The sequence below is a fragment of the Tachysurus vachellii genome, chromosome 1 (assembly GCF_030014155.1).
Source record: "Tachysurus vachellii isolate PV-2020 chromosome 1, HZAU_Pvac_v1, whole genome shotgun sequence".
Lineage (NCBI taxonomy): Eukaryota > Metazoa > Chordata > Actinopteri > Siluriformes > Bagridae > Tachysurus > Tachysurus vachellii.
The window spans coordinates 27555721-27576011 of NC_083460.1; the positions used below are offsets into that span (position 1 = coordinate 27555721).

At 36.5% G+C, this 20291-nt stretch overlaps 1 protein-coding gene across 1 annotated transcript in view; it reads left to right on the top strand.

Moving 5' to 3' along the window:
* Positions 1-20291, top strand: part of si:ch211-126j24.1 (phosphofurin acidic cluster sorting protein 2) — a 67780-nt gene that overhangs the window by 38033 nt on the left and 9456 nt on the right. The window contains exons 6-18 of the mRNA XM_060880879.1: positions 909-1000; positions 1539-1622; positions 5479-5538; positions 8871-9022; positions 9752-9845; positions 9963-10049; positions 11104-11246; positions 13479-13611; positions 14394-14498; positions 17679-17785; positions 18023-18177; positions 18286-18396; positions 19355-19457. Coding sequence (XP_060736862.1) covers positions 909-1000; positions 1539-1622; positions 5479-5538; positions 8871-9022; positions 9752-9845; positions 9963-10049; positions 11104-11246; positions 13479-13611; positions 14394-14498; positions 17679-17785; positions 18023-18177; positions 18286-18396; positions 19355-19457 — 1426 coding nt within the window. The remainder of the gene's footprint in view (positions 1-908; positions 1001-1538; positions 1623-5478; positions 5539-8870; positions 9023-9751; positions 9846-9962; positions 10050-11103; positions 11247-13478; positions 13612-14393; positions 14499-17678; positions 17786-18022; positions 18178-18285; positions 18397-19354; positions 19458-20291) is intronic.

Below are 20291 nucleotides of genomic sequence, written 5' to 3' on the forward strand. Positions count from 1 at the left end.
TCAGGGGTAACAGGGGAAAAGAAAATCTCCCTATGACAAGATTCAGAAGAATAGTTGAGAGGAAGGTAAACCTCTACCAGTGAAGGACACATATGTAAATACTTTCTATGATAGCTGTACTCATGTACTCACTCAAAGAGGGCTTTGGCATCGTGTGAGGATGTCACACGATGCATTGTTAATTTCAAAGCACTGTAATCTCTTGATTTTGTCTTCTGTGTTTTAAAAATTCTGGATTGATACAACTACCCTGGAGCCGTGAGGGTTCAGGGCCTTACTCAAGGACCCAACAGTGGCTGCTTGGCTGTGTTGTGGGTTGAACCTTGAGGTCAACAACCCAGAGCCATAACCACACGAGCTACCACAACTCTTTAGCGGTTGTTCTATGGAAATCATGTTAACTGTTACATTAATAAGAGAACAGTTATTACAGAGACATCAGAGGAATCCTTCTTGTAATAGTAATATCTATGTAAAATAGATACTCAAGCAACACAACTATTTCAGAGGACACACAGGGTACTGGATCTGTAGCACAGGCCAGTAGGCCCTCGATCGGATATTCCATTAGTGTCCGACTTACGTGATGTCGTTGTAATCTGTTTGTTACATAAACAAGTGAGCCCAGTGGAGCATTTATAGTAAGTGCGCATTAAGGCAGCAGAGAGGCCCCTTTGAGAGGTCTTCCTATCATCCAGCCAGCAGCACTCAGACCACAGCTTTCCCACACTCCGACCAGCGAGGCCAGCTGTAGTGCATTAAGAGCTCTGGCAATCCATCTCAGTAATGGCTCACATTTTTAACATTAAAGATCTCTGCAGGAGACAATAAATATAATAGAACGCTTCCATACATTCAGGTGAAAGGCTGTGAAGAGGGAATTTTTAACTCTCATGCTTCCTTTCCAGATCGATCTCCAGATATGGATAACTATTCAGAAGATGACGACGACAGCTACTCGTCAGAGCAGGAGGCCAGTGACGATGCTGTTCACAACCAAGTAAGAGCTGATTGTCATCGTTTTTCATCTTTCCTAGACTGTGTTAGCAGAAGTTGGCAATTATTGGACAGCAGTCCAAAGAAAGACTCTGGAGGAAAATGGCCTTTGTTCAAGCTGCTAGTTTATTAAACATGAACCAGTGAGGCTTCTGTAGCAGATCCCCTGCTGTGCTGTGCATGTGTACATTCATTTATGTAAATTATTTATCTGAAGTCAGACCAACTCATCAGACTCATCAGACCAGAGACTAACCGCAGCGCCAAAGATTTCAGACTTTTGTAGATTTTTCAATTTTACTATTTCTATTACATGAAGCTGCAAATGTAAAGAAAAATCATTGTTTAATTTATGGTTATAAATTGATTACTAGTGGTAGGCATTAAAAGGGAAATGTTGCTATCCGGGTATGCAGTTTTATGTACTTGAACTGTTTTTAGTATTTGCTACAAAAACAACTGTTCTTTCACCAAGTGTATGAACTTCAAAGATAAAGCTAATTGATCTTCATGTTGTCAAATGTGTATATAATCTGTTCTAGGACCTGTATGATGAGGATGATGATGTCCAGCGAAAACCAAAGAAAACACGACGGAAAATGATCCGAACTACCTCTATAACTCGGGTGTGTAGACCAAGCCTTAAAAAGCACAGACACTTTACTTTATTATTTTACTACTTTATTACTCTATAATTAATACATTGTGCAGATGGGCACAAGATCACCAGAGGACTCTCTGTCAGTGAAGGTTCTCAATCTGGACCACACAATAAATCCATGAAGAAATGTTTGTGTTGATTAAGTCTTACAAATTCATCAGATCCCTTTTATATCATCTTATATCATAAGTACAGCACCAACCAACAAAATTGGCAGGCCACTGAATATTTTTAATTAGTTACAGTAGCGGGTTTTGGAGGGAAAATGTGTGGTCCATTTGGTCACAGTGGCATTGCAGACTGTAGCATGTGGTCTACATGAAACTGACCAGCTGACAGATAATTGTTTGAAAAATACAGTCTGGATCCTTCAAGTCCCTAATTCTAGACCAGAGCTGTAGCACCAGCTAGTTAACTGTGGTTTTGAAAATATGTGTAATGTGTGAAAACGCTGTTCAAGACTGTACCAGTAACACAACATACTGTACCATCACTTGGACAACGTCTGTGCTCAGCCAGAGTTAAAGCTCATTTAAGTTCATTCAAAAGTTTTAATGTGTATAAGATAGACATAAATAAGCAAGCACTATTTGTTGTTGAAGCATCGTGTTTATTCCCCCAAATAAAGCCAGGAAATTCTTGGCTAGCATTTCAGCTATGAGTTGTGGCTTTCCCTAGACACACGTAGACGTTATGAGTCTGACGAGATCTTCATTTTTGTTCGATGAAGTGTTTAACTTTGACTTGAACTAACATTACTGTTATACAACAGTTGTTGTACATTCTGCTTCTGGAAAGCTTGTCTAGCATCATAAATTAAAAAACCTAGTAAAAATTTGTTGTAGCAACAGCCTCAACACATTCTCGGTGTGCATTCACAGGTGGTCACGTTTTGGGAGGTCTATAACTCTCAAGAAATATTTGAACTGGTTAAAGAGTGTTATCCTTAAATTAACATTTCAGATTTATTATGCAGAAGTCAGTTTTGTTGCTTATTTGGTGAGTGAAGAATGACCTCATATTAACTGGTACTAGCAATATGTCCACACCTACCTCAAAGTTACGCACAAAATGCTAAGTGAGAATGTTAGGTGCTAGAACAATAGTTTGTGTAATGCTATCCGAGTTGAGAGAACATGACTCATTATGAGCATAAAATTTTCTTGAGCTTTCAGACCTACTAGATTTCCAAGATCCAGCCACTTCCCTGCAAATTTGAACAAAAAAAACAACCAACATGTTCATTCCTGTTAATGCCTTTGAATCAAATTATAGAGTTGGTATCTTTACATACATCAGTTGTGTCAGCTCTTAGTAAGAAGCTTTGTGTGTTGTGGTGGTGTGATTTTGTTAAAAGCCCTGCTAACAGTTCTCTGTGAGGCCATGCCGAGTGTTGACTTAATCATTTGTGCTAAGCTAAGCAAAACATCAGGAACAGGAATATCAAGCTAAGATCGTTACAGTGCTAGACCACTACAGTATAGTATGTTCTACTTCTTACTCATGCACATTAAAAACAATTGCGTGTTCTTAAATGCTAAAGAGTGGACTTTTAAGTACACATTGATCTCACTGTGAAGCCTGGTTTAACTGGTAGATGACTGCATTTGCTATTCGTGAAGCATGTGTACAGTTTGTTTAATCATTGTTATTATTAGTGGGCTATGAGGGGCTAATCTACAGAAAAAATGAGCTGACACAAAACTACATTAGATCTTTGCACCACTTTGAAAGTTTAATAACACTGAGATGGATAGTTGAGCATTTTACAACACATTTGTAGATGTTAATAAATTTGATGTAAATAGTAGTGTAGCTGAACTCTTTTTAACTGGTACACTGCTGTTTCAAATCAACTTATCAGACCTTTTCAGTCAGTATAAACAAATGAATTACTTTATCCCTGGATGTCTGAGGTAAAATTAGTCAGGACACTGTTGGATTTCACTGTACGTGAGATGATTGTTTTTTCCTCTGTGGGAATAAACTTACACTGAATTTTAGTGTTTGAACATAAAGCCTTCAAATTGATTCTTTAGCAGAATCAGAATTAGATTTATTGGCCAAGTTTGTTGACACGTGCAAGGAATTTGGTTCCAGCTGTTTAATATAATGCTTTTTGTACAATATGCATCAGTAGTGTGTGTAACATATACAGATGATGTGATGACTGACAGTTCCGATAATGCAGTACTTGAAGATATAAAGCAGGGAATATAATTATGGTGAGTATTAATCAGGGTGATTGCCTGGGGAAAGAAACTGTTCCTGTGTTTGGCAGTTTTGGTAAACAAAGTTCTGTAGCGCCTGACAGAAGGGAGGAGCTGAAAGAGGTTGTGTCCGGTGTGTGAAGGCTCAGTAGTGATTTTTCCTGCCTGGCTTCTGGTTCTTGTATGGTACAAGTCCTGGGAAGTGGGCAGGGGGGCACCAATTATTTTTTCTGCTGTTTTTACTGTGTGTTGCAGTCTGTTCATATCCTGTTTTGTTGCTGCTTTAAATGCTGATGGATGTGCACAGGACAGATTCAATGACTGCAGTGTAGAACTGCATCAACAGCTCCTGCGGCAGACCAAACTTGCTTAATTGACGTAGAAAGTACATACTCTGCTGGGCCTTTTTGATGATGGAGTTTATGTTGCACTCCCATTTCAGGTCTTGGGAAAAGATTGTGCCGAGAAACTTGAAGGTCTCTACAGATGACAGAGGGCTGTTGGATATTGTCAGGGGGAGTAGTGTTGAGGGGTCTTTTCTAAAGTCCACTATCATCTCCACAGTTTTGAGGGTGTTTAGCTAGGCTGTTCTGACTGCACCATAGCACCAGCCGCTTCACCTCCTGCTGGTATTTTTGAGTTATGTTTTATATATATTTTATATTTATGATAAATATTTTATATTTATGATTATATTGACCCTAGTAGCTATGTAAAAACAGAAATTGTCAGGCTCATGTATCCATGGAAAAAGAGTTCAGAGCCAAATGCAAGATAAAAAGGGAGAAATGAAGAAATAACAAAACAGAAAACATGGGAGAAACAAGAGGAAAGGACTCAGCAAAAAAAAATAAAATACAGGGCTATATACAGAGATGTATAAGGGGGTTAGCTTTATAATACATATAAGGGTTATGTATTAGCGAAACATATGGAACAGGTGTGCCGAGGTGAGAACGGTATTAGGATCAGGCGAGGCAAACACACGAGAGAACACAGAACATAAACAAAAGCACAGAACATAACAACATAGATAAACCCAAACTGTCAAAGCCGTCTATTACAGAAATACTTATATATTTAAAAAAAATACAAATTCCTATAGGTCTACACCACTGTGGAGTGTGACATGACAAAGAAATTCAATGCTGAACATTGACTCAACAAAAAAGTCAATGTTTTTTGGTTTTCTGGTACAAAAGAGTTAAAGCTGCAGTGTGTCATTTTGATAGTCCTCTGCTGCCTGAGAGGTGAACTGCAACCGAAGTGAAAAACCACACCTTAAACCGCATTAGGTTATAGGAGGTGCATCTCAACACATCTTTTCCATTTGCTGTCAAAGTTCATTGGCAGGCCTTAAACATGTACCCAAACCCAAATCTATGCCATGACTAATCAAAGTGTCACTAAAATCAAAGTGTCGCTAAAATATATTTAAAAATATACTCTTTATTTTTTAATATATATATATATATATATATATAATCATTTCCAGCCTAGATTCACTTTTAAAATACCATAGAGTTAATTAATAACAGGATAATTGCTTTTCTTTGTTGTATGTGTGTGTGTTAAATGTGTTTAAAATATTAATCTTTTTTTTCTTTTCAGCAACCTAATTTCAAGCAGAAGTTTGTTGCCCTTTTGAAGAGGTTCAAAGTTTCCGATGAGGTGAGCGATCTTCTTTTCTCTTGAGTCTTTTATCCAGCAGAATGCAGGAAACTGCTACACCAGCCATTTTTACACAAGCCTACACAACACTCCAGTACTCTTTATACCAACACAGAATCGTCCCAGATATTAAATAATAACATATTTCATACTAGAAAAAAAAATCTAACCAAAGATAAGAGATCTCTACATGATATTGATTTTGTACTTGATCTAATAACAGGAGTGTATGAGCAAAGGAGAGGACAGATTTCCACAATATGTGTTCAACGCAGTTTAATGGTCTTTGTTGCCATGTTCTTGCTTTACCCTTGATCTGACTCCCAGAGGACTTAATTCTGTGTTTTATAACATTTTCCAATTCAGTTCTTGACATATACTCATTCTTTTGTACGTTTTTAAATGGACAATCTATAGTTGCATCCTAGTCTTTTTTTTTTTGACTTTTTTACATTGCCTTGCCCCTAAACATGATGCAGAAACAAAACAAACCGCAGTGTTGCCTTACTTGTCAGTCAGATGCCCTCTTGGCCAGTAAAAGCTGAAATGGAGTTCAGACCATCTGCCTTCACTGAAAATCTGGCTGCATGAGACTACTCTAACATTAACTGAATATCTTAGCATTTTGGCTTGTATTATATCTGAGTCATACAGGAAATGGCCTAGATACTCTATGCTATAGTAGATCACATAATGCCCTCAACATTGGCTGTTGCACATAATGCCCTCAACATTGTTTAAATCAGTGTTGCTATATGGGTGGGCAAGATGCATCATTTCAGTCCTGGAGGAAGCATGTGTTGGCTGTCACTTTTCTGGATTTGTAGCTATCATGTAGTAGGGCAAGTTCTAGATAAAGGCTTAACAATTTATCAACAACTATACTGAGAGAAATATGGGTGGAAAAATAGCTTCATCTTGTCACCTGACTGGAGTGATTTAACCAGAGAACACAAAAATATTTGTTCCAGGACAATCGTATAATAAATGATTTGATCTGATGGTGGTGTTTAAAATTTTACATCAAAACCCTTCTGAGACTAAAGCTGTCTAAATGCATCCTCTGAGCTCAACTTTTTTAAATTGAATGTGTCTTCTTGTTGCATAAGAAACATAACCCTAATATAAAATATAAATTAATTAAAAAATTATAATTAATAATGTAATTCTGTAAAGCTGTGAAGTAACTAATAATAGTAATGGTGTGGAATAGACTCATCAGATACACTAACAATTTTTAAGTCATGGCTCTTCAGAAAAAAAGATAAAGTTCTATATTTCAAATCACTGTAGTTTTAAAAGCTAATGTTTTTAATCTAAGTACTTTAGAATTTATAGCTCTATATCTCTGTGACTGACACGTCTGTTTATGCTAAAGAGCTGCCGAAGCAAAAACTAATCTCCAAATGCCTGTCAACACAAGCTTCATCATGGCCTCCCACTGGCCCTGAGAAGTTAATCAGTTATGAATTATGATTTTAATAACTTGAAATTTAATTGAAGGCTCCAGACAACGCGTGGCTGCATTAATCAGTGTCTAAATGCAGCCTCTGTTGATGGTTATGGCTTTGTTTCCGCATTCTGTGAGGTTGTTAGCAACAAGACTGATTACAGGAAGTAGATCCGTGTATGTATGTGATCAAACAAATGATCCAATTACAGGCTGGGAATTTGATGGTAAAGTTCAGTAGCATCTGTGCATTGATCATTAGCAGTATATCTGTGTCAGAATTCAGTGTGTGTGTGTGTGTGATACAGGATACAATGATACAGTGTCTATCCTTATTATTTTTGTAATCAGTTTTGTGACTACATGCCCTTATACACAATAACAGTTAAAATGCTCAATATTCCTCTCATTATTACATAACACCTTTACCAGTAAACCAGTGCTCTTTTCCACCAAATATTCAGTCAGAATAAACAAATGAATAATTTTATCACCACTATACTGATATAAATTTATTCAAGTCACCGTTCTTACCTCTGTTTAGGTTTTAAGTTTTTTATTTTTTTTAGTACTGTAGGTTCAGAAAAACAGAAACACTTATGGAAAAACTACAAATTCCTAAAGCCCTGAGTGTCTATGCAGGCTTCACGTGTCCCAGAGGAAGAACGTTAGCCTTCACCCTGCCTGGCTTCTAGCTGCTGTATAATAGAGGAAAGCTGACTGGTGTGTGTAATTTGCAGGCATCAGACTGGGGAGAAAATTGGGGAAAATTGCTCATTTATATCTAGATACATATTAACTTAAAATTGTAACTTCCAAACTAACGTACGTGACCATCCGATTAAATACTTTCAGGATCTTTAGCATGTTCCTCAGAAGTAAATGCAATTATAACTTTAAAAAAAAAATGAACATAAAGTGTAATTCATTCATTCATTCATTCATTCATCTTCTACCGCTTATCCAAACTACCTCGGGTCACGGGGAGCCTGTGCCTATCTCAGGCGTCATCGGGCATCAAGGCAGGATACACCCTGGACGGAGTGCCAACCCATCGCAGGGCACACACACACACACTCTCATTCACTCACGCAATCACACACACTAGGGACAATTTTCCAGAGATGCCAATCAACCTACCATGCATGTCTTTGGACCGGGGGAGGAAACCGGAGTACCCGGAGGAAACCCCCGAGGCACGGGGAGAACATGCAAACTCCACACACACAAGGTGGAGGCGGGAATCGAACCCCGACCCTGGAGGTGTGAGGCGAACGTGCTAACCACTAAGCCACCGTGCCCCCCTAAGTGTAATTCAATTAAATAAATTTTAAATGTTATCTGTTGACAAGCTGTATTGGTATAAGAGGAATAAGACATTTTAGGATATACAGTAATGTTATAGGAAAATCAACTTCTGACCATATTACGGAATTTATTACATATAACTACATGTTTTTTTAAAATTATTATTAACTGCGTGCCCTTTTGTGTTTATCTTCCAAAATCTTCCACACTTTATAATTAAAACATTCTGGTTCCCAAGCACCGTACGCCAAGTGCCACTGGCAGTGTGCACAAGTCAAAGATACAGTACAAGGAGCTGAGTGCATACAGTAGATCACACAGCTTGTAGGGTTGTGCATACAATGAAAACCTTCTCACAGTTTGGTCTGTGACATGGCAATATTTCTGAGCCTGCTTTGCATATGCAAATTAAAATGCAATGAAACCTTTTATACTTTCTCAAAACCAGTCACACAGCTTTAGATGTTGTAAAACACTTCTAAGCATCTGTGTTTGCATGTGTGTGTGTGTGTGTGTGTGTGTGTGTGTGTGTGTGTGTATGTGTGTGTGTGTGTGTGTGTGTGTGTGGCCTCAGGTTCTTGACTCAGACCCAGTGGATCAGACCCAAGAGGTGGAGGAGGATCTGGACCTGCTCTATGACAGCCTGGAGGTGTATAACCAGAGTGACAGCGGCCCGGAGATGGAGGACAACGACAGTGTACTTAGTACCCCTAAACCTAAGCTCAAGTAAGCAGCTTCCCTGGGGTGTTGTAGCAAATCTAGTGAATTACAACAACCCTGAGACTCATCTTTTGGCGTTGAGCTTCTAAAAATGTGATAACTGTTACAGGCAGATCACAAAAATAACATAAGGCATGCAATGTGTTGAAGAGTTAATGTGTAAGATAGGGCTTGTAGAATTTCTTTAAAAAGTTCCGTAATATATATTCAAAGTCAATGAAGGCTACATTGAGATATTTTAGAGGTCTATGGAAATGCCTATGGAAATGTGTGTTTCATAATTCTTTTGGCAAAATAACCATAGTAGGAAAATGTGGTGAATACAGTAATAACTTTATTTATGTCACATGTTAATTTGAAGTACTTTTATTATTTAATTAAATGGCAAAAAAAATTAACAAAGTATGTGACCAAAAGTGGCACAAGTCCCTTCTTTTCTGTGTTTATATACCAAATTCATTTAGTAAGGCATTAGTTAAATGGAAAAAAGTAGTTGGATTTTTAGTGTTCAAGCTGTTATTGATGGTAAATAAATGTAAATGTTTTTTTGAACAATTAAAGTATATGATGTAATTATGTTGTTACCTCTTTGTGGTTTGATAAAGAAAGCTATAAAAATGTTACCCTCCTTAGGTCAGGAATCTGTGCTGTAGTGCCGCTGTCGGAGTATGAAATGTTGCAAAGCAGTTTCTTAGGATACTAATTAAAATGAACTAACCTAATTATGTCTTTCAGGCCATTCTTTGAGGGCATGTCTCACTCCAGTTCCCAAACTGAAATTGGGAGTTTGCACAGTCAGAAGAGTCAGCATAGAGTACAGACTGCTGCTGTAAGACCTTAATCAAAACTACTCACACAATTCCATGTCTGTCCAGAGGGAGCTATCTCTGAATTGCTCACCATGTGCCTGGTGTGCGTGCGTGTGTGTGTGTGTGTGTGTGTGTAGATTGGAGACCTGCTAGCAGTGGAGAAGGACAGAGTAGCAGTTGGACGGTACCAAGATGAGACGTCTGTAGTGGACACTATAGCAGTGGTCAGTATCTGTCTTTTCCACCACTGTCACTTTACGCTGGTCTCGTTAACTTATCAGTTCCTTTTTTCCGCCTGGTCAGTTAAATGGAAACAGACCCACTGAGAGCTCCATTACACTTTATTGGAGTGCTGTAGTGTGTGTGTTTAGTATCAGCGTGTTGATGACTGAGGAGGCCATTTGCTCATTTGTTACTGCTGCTGCTTCATTTGATCCATCTGTACTTACTGTTTAGCTTCATATCAACCGCTACTGAGAGACAGAGGACATGTAGAGGGGTGTATAAATCTCCTTCTGAAGCACAATGCATGTTATTGGTTTTTCAGTATCATATATATATATATATATATATATATATATATATATATATATATATATATATATATATATATATATATATAAACACATTTAACAGATCAAGATTTAAAGATGTTTAGATGCAATTCTGTTAGACCACACATCATTTAATGGGACTGACAGGTACAGAGGCCACACCTTCTTTATCTTGACTGACAAGAGCAGAGGCCACACCTTCTTTATTTTGACTGACAGGAGCACTGGCCACACCTTCTTTATTAGGACTAAAGAGCACAAAGGCCACACCTCCTTTTCTGATGCTGCTAAGCACAGAAATTATGCTTCTTACACAGACACTATGACACATAGAGTAAAAGTTAAACAGACAACATGAAATAAGTATTGTTTTGATAGAATTTCTATATGATAGGGGAAAAGGGATGTGCATTTGGTTAGAGTTCTGAACCAGTCCAGTAATATCACAAATACCAGACTTTACCCTTTATTCATAGACATAAATAGGGTGTGCTAGTTAATACCATGGTGACTCTCAGTTACATGCTCCTGTCTCCATGGGTCTCATGCACGTGCTTAGACACACACAGACACACACACACACCCAAACATTCACGTGTAAAAACACCCCCTCAAGGACATCTGTGCTCACAGGTTTTGATTTGTTGCCTATGGTCTGGATCAGTGGCTGTTACCATGACAACCTTTAGATGTCTTGCATGGTGTGACGTTGTTGTGTCTGCAGGAGGCTGCTGAGGAGGACGCAGGAGTGGGAGGAGCGCCAAGCCAACATGATGTCAACCTAAGCTGGGACATGAGTGTGGAGAAACTGGCCAGCTCAGTGGGCAAAATCTGCAAGACCGAGTCCCAGAATATGATGTCACCTAGGTAAAGGCAAATTCACCATCCTTCCTTCCTTTCTTTCTTTCTTTCTTTCTTTCTTTCTTTCTTTCTTTCTTTCTTTCTTTCTTTCTTTCACCATTTGATGTGTGCTTTGGCACCTCTACATGTATATAAAACTCATCATTATCTATTCATCTATACTTGAGTCATCTACACAGTCTACAGTCTTTATTTCTGCTTGTAGAGTTTGCCCCACATCTTCATTATATTGAGAGTCTCTCAAGAGACCGACTGAGAATGTGTGAATGTTTTTCCATCAGCTAACGAGCTCATTAAGAAGAGCAATCCTCCACGTGTTAGCGTGACATTATCTAGTGTTTCTGAGGCTTCATTATAAATACATGACTCATCTGGTTTGTTTCTGACTCTTCTCTGATTCTCGAGATTATTCAATTAAAACTAGTCAGGATGTTCTAAACATTTTTATTTAGCAATTAAATCCTATAAGGATCATTGATTTAGGTGTGAAGTTTGTTGTTGCATCATTAAGGAACAGGGAATTAGTGTATTAGTGTGTCATATCAGTACATAACCAGCAGGTTTTCTATCATATTTAAATATGCAAATACACTATTTTTATAGCACTTCACTAGGAAAAAGTATGTTTTTTTTTTTTTGTTTTTTTTTTTTTTGTTTTTTTTTTGGGGGGGGGGGGGGGTAATTTGCTTAAATTTTATTTAATATAGATAACATTTATTTATCATCATTTTATTAAATTATTATTAATTGAGATTACGTTGATCTCATGGTTATTGATGGAATAAACAGCAGCTTGTAACATCATACTGGAGCAGTGGGATAAGAGCGTGTTTTAATCCTTAAAAATGGACAGATGTCCTCTTCTTTCACAGTTTATAAATCTTTTATTTAAGGGCGTTATATGTTATTTTATTTTTTTGTTCAGTTGTGAAATCAGTTAGAAAACTTCTAAAATGCTATAAGATAAAATAAATATAATGAAGAGAGAAACTTGTAGTGGTGGACAAGTCATACATCCATTAGCTAGGCCATTGGGACTGTGAAGGCACTAACATACTGCCTACTGCCTTATGGCTTGTTGTCTAGCATCAGATAGAATTAGTAAGTAATAAAATGGAATAAAGTAAGTCATGCTAGTTAGGTAGACGAGAATGCCTCTATAAATTCCTGCATGAGGGTGACTCAGTCATTATCCTTTTTTTGACAGAATCTTAACTAGTCTCTCGTGAGCTGCGATGTTTTTCTTCTCATGACATTTTACAAATAACTAAAAAAGACCTTGTGTGGGTGTAAAGCAAGCGTCTTTATTTTTCTCTGTATATTCAACCATTTTTATGCCATTTAATTAAAAGATTAAGTGAGTGCTTGATGTACTAGCAGATAAGATAGATAGATAAATTGATGGACAGATAAATGGATGGATAGATTGTGAACGCCGGTATATTCAGAGTAGGTTTTTTTTCTCTGGTGTTGAATAAGAGAACAAATTTCCTGAGCACCAGTATATTTAGTTTACCTCTCTGTGACTAAAAATAAACAATGATAGCCCAGAGTTATAATCATGTTATTTGCATTAGTACAGACTTATTTATTTATTTATTTATTTATTTATTTATTTATTTATTTATTTATTTATTTATTTATTTATTTTTATTCATTCATTCATTTATTTATTTCTTGTAGCATACTTCATACATATATCTTAGACTTGATTCTGTCTCACACAAAACTTACAATTACTTAGAGAGAGGTGAAGAGATCAGTTACAATCACAAAGTGGAAAATTTGTTTTTAATATCATCCGTAAGTATCTTATGGAGCACTTGTCTATATTCAGTTGAAACATAGGAAAAATATTTACCTGGCAACCTTTACCTACTTAGTGAGGGATTTTTATCTACAGTTTCTTATTATAAGATTACAATAAAACAAATAAAATATTATTAAACATGTTTTTAGAGACATTTGAGCATTTTATGCTTTACATTCATTTCTTAAAAGAAGCAAATTGATCTGCCAATAGAATAAGAAAGTTTAAAAATAGAAAATATGACTAGAACTAGGTTTAATAGTCTGAGATTTGTTTTGCTGCCATCTAATTATAAGAAATAGTAGATACATTTGCCTTAAAGTTCAAAATATTTGTACTTGCTAAGATGTCATTTTTTGCCGTGTAAATACTTCATTGCATTACATGTGCTACATGGAGCTGTAAACGTCCCTGATCTGTGTCCCCAGTAAAACGGACAGCAAGCTGCAGAGACGACCACGCAGCACCTCTATGAAGGACAGACAGAGCTCGAAAGCTCAGAGCGACCGAACCAGTAGCATCGACAGTGAAACCTCACCTGACTCCAGACTCATTGTGCAGGTGGAACAATGTTTTAGTGTGCTTTACTACAAATTATATATATTATATTAAATTATATATATAGTAAGTAATTAGTATTATTATAATTATTATTATACAGTATTATTATAGCATTATTATTATTATTATTATTAATAATAATAATAATATTATATAATACGTTTTGCTCATGCTTATGTGATGATCATTTGGAAAAAAGATTTTACATTTATTGTCCACTTTTGTTTTCATATAATAGGATTTTTTTAGATATTAAATGAAACATAAATAAATAAAATATACAGCAGGGGGTTTAGGTATCAGAATCAGTACATTAGCATGTTTATTATATGTAATTTTATTTATTGAATTTATTATTACATTTATTGAATATGTATTCTAATATATTTCCTTACTGTAGTTCTGTTTGTTTGTACACTTGATAGTGTCTTAGCTGTGAAGATTAATACTAGTTAGTTCAGATTTGTGAGAAGGTGCGGATTACTTTTTAGACATCAGCCGCTTGCTCAAAAGCTATCAAAATATTGTTTCTTGGCTTTTTTTCTTGCTTCATAATTTTATTTTGTTTTTTGTGTGTTCGTATCGTGTTTTAATTAATTGATAAAGAATATATCATTGTCAGTAAATAGCTGTGTTATTATAAGAATGTATCACAGGCTGACATGCTATTCATTACAAAGGTATTATTTATTTGTTATGTATGTATGTAATCAGTTTTCCTAACTGTACAGATGAGTCTAGATACATAGTTCATTACATGCCATTTTTCTATTCTGTTTCAGGTTCCCAGGAAGTCAGTGTATGACCAGCTGAATCAGATCCTCAACTCAGATGAGCAGCTGCCAGAAAGCATCATCCTCATCAACACTACCGACTGGCAGGGCCAGGTGTGTATCTGTCGCCTGTGTGTGCAAGTGTTTTGTGTTTGTGAACATCTGTCAGAGTGTGTTATTGTCTGTCACCTATGTAGATATGACTCATGTCAGGCATCTGAGCATGTGAGCATCTGATTGTGTGTGTGTGTGTGTGTGTGTGTGTGTGTGTGTGTGTGTGTGTGTGAAGGAGCAGGTGGTGTTCTCTCTGTGCCCTCTAACCCCTGCTGTAAATCTCTTCCTGCCCCTGTGGTGCACTGCACCTCCATTACTGCCATGCTGAGGACACCTACATTCAAAGCACAATAATCAATATGCTTCTAGTTGTTTCTAGTTCACTTCTGTTTTCACCGTTTAAAGGGTTCTTTCTGACACTTGTGATTAAACGATCATTTTCTCACTAAATAAAAGATATTATCATTATCCGGTATCATCAAATGGAAGCCAAAGTTTCTTTACCATCGATCCTCCTCCGTGTGCTGGATGTAAAAAAGCAAGCTTTGTTCATCTAAAACAAGCAGAAAAAGTTAAATAAAGTAAAGAAACATGAATACTGGATATTGAAAACTCTTCTATCTTCAAGACGTATGAAATGAAGGTCAATTCATTAAGATCTCTCTCACTGAAAATAAAACAGCATTGCTTTTTAAATCAGTATAAATCAGTACTATAGTAATATATGTGGAATTTTTAAGGGGATTAGTTGCTGATCTTATGTCTTTAAATGTATAAATTCAGGTTGCTTAGCAAGTAAAAATATCTCTAGTTTAGTGACTGGATATAGATCTAATTTTTCTCTTTATAAGATTATTAGACATACAGATTTCTAGATTGCTTTTTAAATTTTAGGATATTTTTCTAAATAAAAGTTTTCCCGACTGTGAAACTTTAATGCCTGGAATACGTAAAAGTATCTAAAACCGGATGATTAATCTTCTACTTGATTTATAAAAATCAAATAATATTAAAAACCGATGGGTTGGCACTCCGCCCAGGGTGTATCCTGCCTTGATGCCCGATGACGCCTGAGATAGGCACAGGCTCCCCGTGACCCGAGGTAGTTCGGATAAGCGGTAGAAGATGAGTGAGAGTGAGTGAGGTCCTATGTTCAACTTGTAGTCGCCTAAAATGTAAATCTGACAAAGCACGTTTTTCCTGCTTAGATGACCTTGGTGTGGGTGAAGGAAAAAAAAATCTATAAAGATGCATGTATTTTTATTTTGAAATATTCTTAATTTTGTAATACAAATGTATTACTTAATAAATAATTAATAATTATTTTGAAGTATTATCAATTTAATGATTTACTTCATGCATTTTTAAAAGTCTTTTTTTAATAATTACTTAATAAAAACCACATCATTAGCTCATATCTATCAGGCACATGCTGGAGTCACATTTATTTATGTTCTGTGATAATGTTTGGACTTCACTGCATCATCACCCGTGTAATGAGCATATATAAGTAATGGTGTGTTTATTTTTACATGAATACGTATGGCTTGAATCTCAATAATGTCATATCTTGCCACCTTTCGGTGAAAGGTTAATAATAATGAATAAATAAAAATGAATCTGAAACGTTCAGGTTTAATAATAAAATGATGGCATTGCATAAAGTGTATCCATGTGGCTGATGTTCTCCCTGTCTGTGGTCTAAAATGAAAAGCTCATTAATATTTCAGCGTGTTCGAATACAAAGTAATGTATTATTCAGTCATTTAATCTGACTGCAGTTTGCAAAGGAAAACTGTGCACCTGCTGGTTTATGTTTATACAGTTATCCAATCATTTAGTCATGTGGCAGCGGCACAGTGAATAATATCATGCAGATGTAGATCAAGTTTCAGATAATGAAACCAGATAATGTTCACATCAAACATTAAAGTGGGAAAAGTTCTGATCTCTGTGACTTTATGTGTGGTGGGGTTGTTGGTGTAAGGTGGTCTGAACTCAGAAACTGCTGATCTCCTTGGATTTACACACAACCTGGCAACCGTTTCTAAGAGTTTTCTTATTCGATTCTTTTTTTGCACTGATGCAGAATCATTCATAATTGTTATATGTCTAAGAATCAGGGCCTGTATTCACAAAGATTGTAAGAATGATCTTAGAGAGCTTCTAATTTAGCTTCAAAATTTCTAGCTAGGAATCTTAACTTCAGAGTGATTCAGGATCAATCTCAGAGCAACGCTAAGCAAGGAAAATACAACAACGTTTATATTAGAGAGGAGGCGTGGCTTAACCCTGTTACTCGGTATGACGCATTCTTTTGAAGACTGTGATTGGTTGTCCTATAACAAAAATAGGAGCGCTTTTAAATTCTGGTCTATTATAAGCCTTCACTTTGTCTCTATGTTAAGATATTTGAGGCTCTATCGTGTAGAGATTACATTTGTTCTGATCATATTAGAGATGCGCTAACATATGTATCTTATAATTGTAATAAATGTAAATGTAAACATCTCCGACACAACACAGAAATGTCATAGCAAAAATTATATAATTTCTGCCGCTTTGGCATTTTGGCTCTGTGTCGGAGATCTAATATGTCTCTAATATGATTGGTCACAAATATAATCCTTACGCAATCTAATCTGTAGCACTTTTTTACTTCTAACATGAAACACTTGAGAACTCTTTGCAGTACAGTATTGGAAGTTTTTGGAGAAGATCCATTGAGAAGTTTTTGTAAAATGAATCACCTAGAGAGAAAGTTTGATAAATTGTTAAATAATTTACTTAACCTAGTCATGCAAAAAATACAAAATAGAGAGAATTGTCAGAAATGTTGTGCATCTGGCTTTTTCAAGTGCACCTGTAAGTTCCAGACAGACTTTAGTTCACCTAGACAGTGTGATATAGAACATCTGCAACTTCTCGAGACTAAATTTAACCAGATTATGAGGATCCTCTTCTACAAAGCAGTAACTATAGTCTATAAAAGTAATACGTGAACATAGACAGATTTCCTTGTTCAGCAAATATTTATACTTACAGTATATAGTCATGAATCTTTTCTCTTTAGAATTTAAAAAATCCTTTGGTGTTTGTTCTCCAGCTGGAGATTTTTTCTTATGCTATTCTTTGTCTTGGCAGATATTATATTCTTATATTCTCTCTCTCTCTCTCTCTCTCTCTCTCGTGCTCTCTCTCTCTCTGTCTCTCTCTCTCTCTCTCTCTCTCTCTCTCTAGTATCTAAATGAGATCCTTCTTGAGCACAAGCAGCCCATCGTCTCAACCATCTCTGCTGCTGACGTGCAGGCGGCCTTCAACACCATCGTCACCAGGATCCAGAGATTGTAAGGGTCCATTTGTCACCTTGCCATAATTCTCTCAAATCTCCAGAAACCTTCATACTCATCTCCTGAGTTCCTGATCAACTAAGCACTCGTGCATAGCAACTGTTGCTAAGCACTGTGGATAAGCTTTGAAGTTCATTATCAAATTGCAGTGACGTCCGCTTCTTTTATAAATAGCCGTCAGAAAAAAGAGATCTTTTTGATCTGTATTTTTATGAGATATCCATCTCTCCTCAGCTGTAACTGCAACGCACAGACGCCGCCCACTATTAAGGTGGCCGTGGCAGGAGACCAGAGTTACCTGAGCACTGTGTTGAGGTGCTTCGTGGAGCAGCTCGCTAATAAGACACCTGATTGGCTGAGCTACATCCGCTTCCTGGTCATTCCTGTTGGTATGTTGGTCCCTTAACAAGTTCTCAAAACAAATAAAGTCTTTTCTGTTTGTATTGTTGGTGTTTGTATTTAATTTTCTTGATATTTTTATTATCTTCGTTCTTCAGGTTGTCACCCTGTGGCAAAGTACATCTCATCTTTCGACAATAAGTTCAGCAGCATTTTCTTGGACGCTGGCTGGAGAGATGTATTTGGGAGGTTAGAGGCCCCAGCATCAGGTTTGAGCCAAATCTTGACAATAACTTTTGTTTGCATGACCCCAGAATTAATTTTTCTTCAGTATTTCCAAATTCTAAAAATCCAGTAACCACTTGACATGGAAAACCAAATAAGTATTAATACATACTCCAGTCAGGTGACATAAATAACATTGATTTTCCGATTGCAATAGCACTGTCAAGGGCTATATTATAGGGGACAGCAAATTGACAGCAAACTGATAAATGGTAATGGCTTGGAATCTCTAAACCAGAGACAGGGACATGGCCACAGAGGGTCACTGATACTCGTGGTGAGCGAAGGCTAACCTGTCGGATTTGATCCCACGGAAGAAACAAGTAGCACAAATTGCTAAAAAAAAAAAAAGTAAATGATGGCTACAACAGAAATGTGTATATATGCCGCTGCTATACAGACACTGTAGAGATTATCAGTGCTATCACTTCATCTGTCAGGGGTTTCAGTGGTCTAGCTGATCAGTATGGAATCTGTGGAAGTGTGGAATCTTCTTGAACTCTGTCTAAAAGGCATAAACCTTTAAAGTCTTGGCTATTATTAGTTTATTCTAAAACATTTGAAAAGAATAGTAGCCAATAACCACTATTAATTATTTACACTAATATGACACTGTGTTAGAAATATTGCATAGGTATTAATTATATGTATCAATTAATGGTGCAGTGGGTTGCTTTTGGTATCATATCTTTAGGTTCAAAATATTTCGATCCTGTGCTGAGGTTCCTGTCTGTATAATCCAGCTAATGAATTAAATATCAACTATACAGTCAGTCATACTGCATATTTATATAATTGTTACTGAACATTGTTCTCACATGACCGACATTAGACTAACTGTTAAGCAATCATGCAATTAGGTTCCTAGGAACTTTAACGACATAAAGGATGTTTGTGTATGTGTGTGAGTTTTTAACTCATATTTACTTTCTGTCTGAACAGACAACATCGATGTAGCCGGCCGAGTGTCTCAGTATCTGTCAGGAGCAAACATGTCTCATCACTTCCCCATCTCTGAAGCCATGCTCACCTACAAACAGAAAAGGTACCACTGTGCGTGTGTGTGTGTGTGTAAAAAGCTAGACACATTATGTGCCATTAAAAATATGTAAAGTTTATGCTGTTTATCTGTTTTTAGAGATATTTCTGTATTCAACTCTCATCTTCTGAGAGAACACGTGGCAGAGTTAGTCTATTAAAAGGATTTCATTTGTGCAGTTAAAAATCCTTTTAATGTCTTGATTCTGTTCTATGTTTCCGGCATTATTTTTGGTCGATTTTATATTTATGTGCTTTACTTTTGCATTGAGAATCATTACTAATCAGCTGAGAACAAGCCCGTTTGTAATACTGTTATGCTTTGGGTTTCTTTCCCTTTTGTCTTTTGTTGGCACTCAAGGAAAAGAAGTTTGTATTTTGATTTTTACATCAGGTACATGATCGTGTGTGGGTTGACGTTCCCAGTTTGCCCCTGTTGTGTCTAACACACTCATACTCAATGCGTCACGCACTTTTAATGTGTCTGTCTGTCTGTCTGTCTTTTTTTCTTTTGGTCTGGTTTAGTTTGATTGAGTGCTCTGAAGTGTTTTAACAACATTTATTATTAGTGAAAGGAATACTTCTGTATTTTTCAAATTCATTTCTATCGGTTACCGGAGTATTCTAACATTTACGAAGATCCCATTACATTAAAATTAACCACTAACAGGACTGAATGGTGACAACAGCTATCAGCTATCATTAATCATTTCCTTTTTAGATAGAAATTAAACATTTTGAAGAGGTTATGTTTTTATACTGTCGCTTTACGTTACCAGTTTTGACACCTGCTGTGATTTGTCCATTAGTCATTTAATCATATTGGTTTTCTATGTTTTTA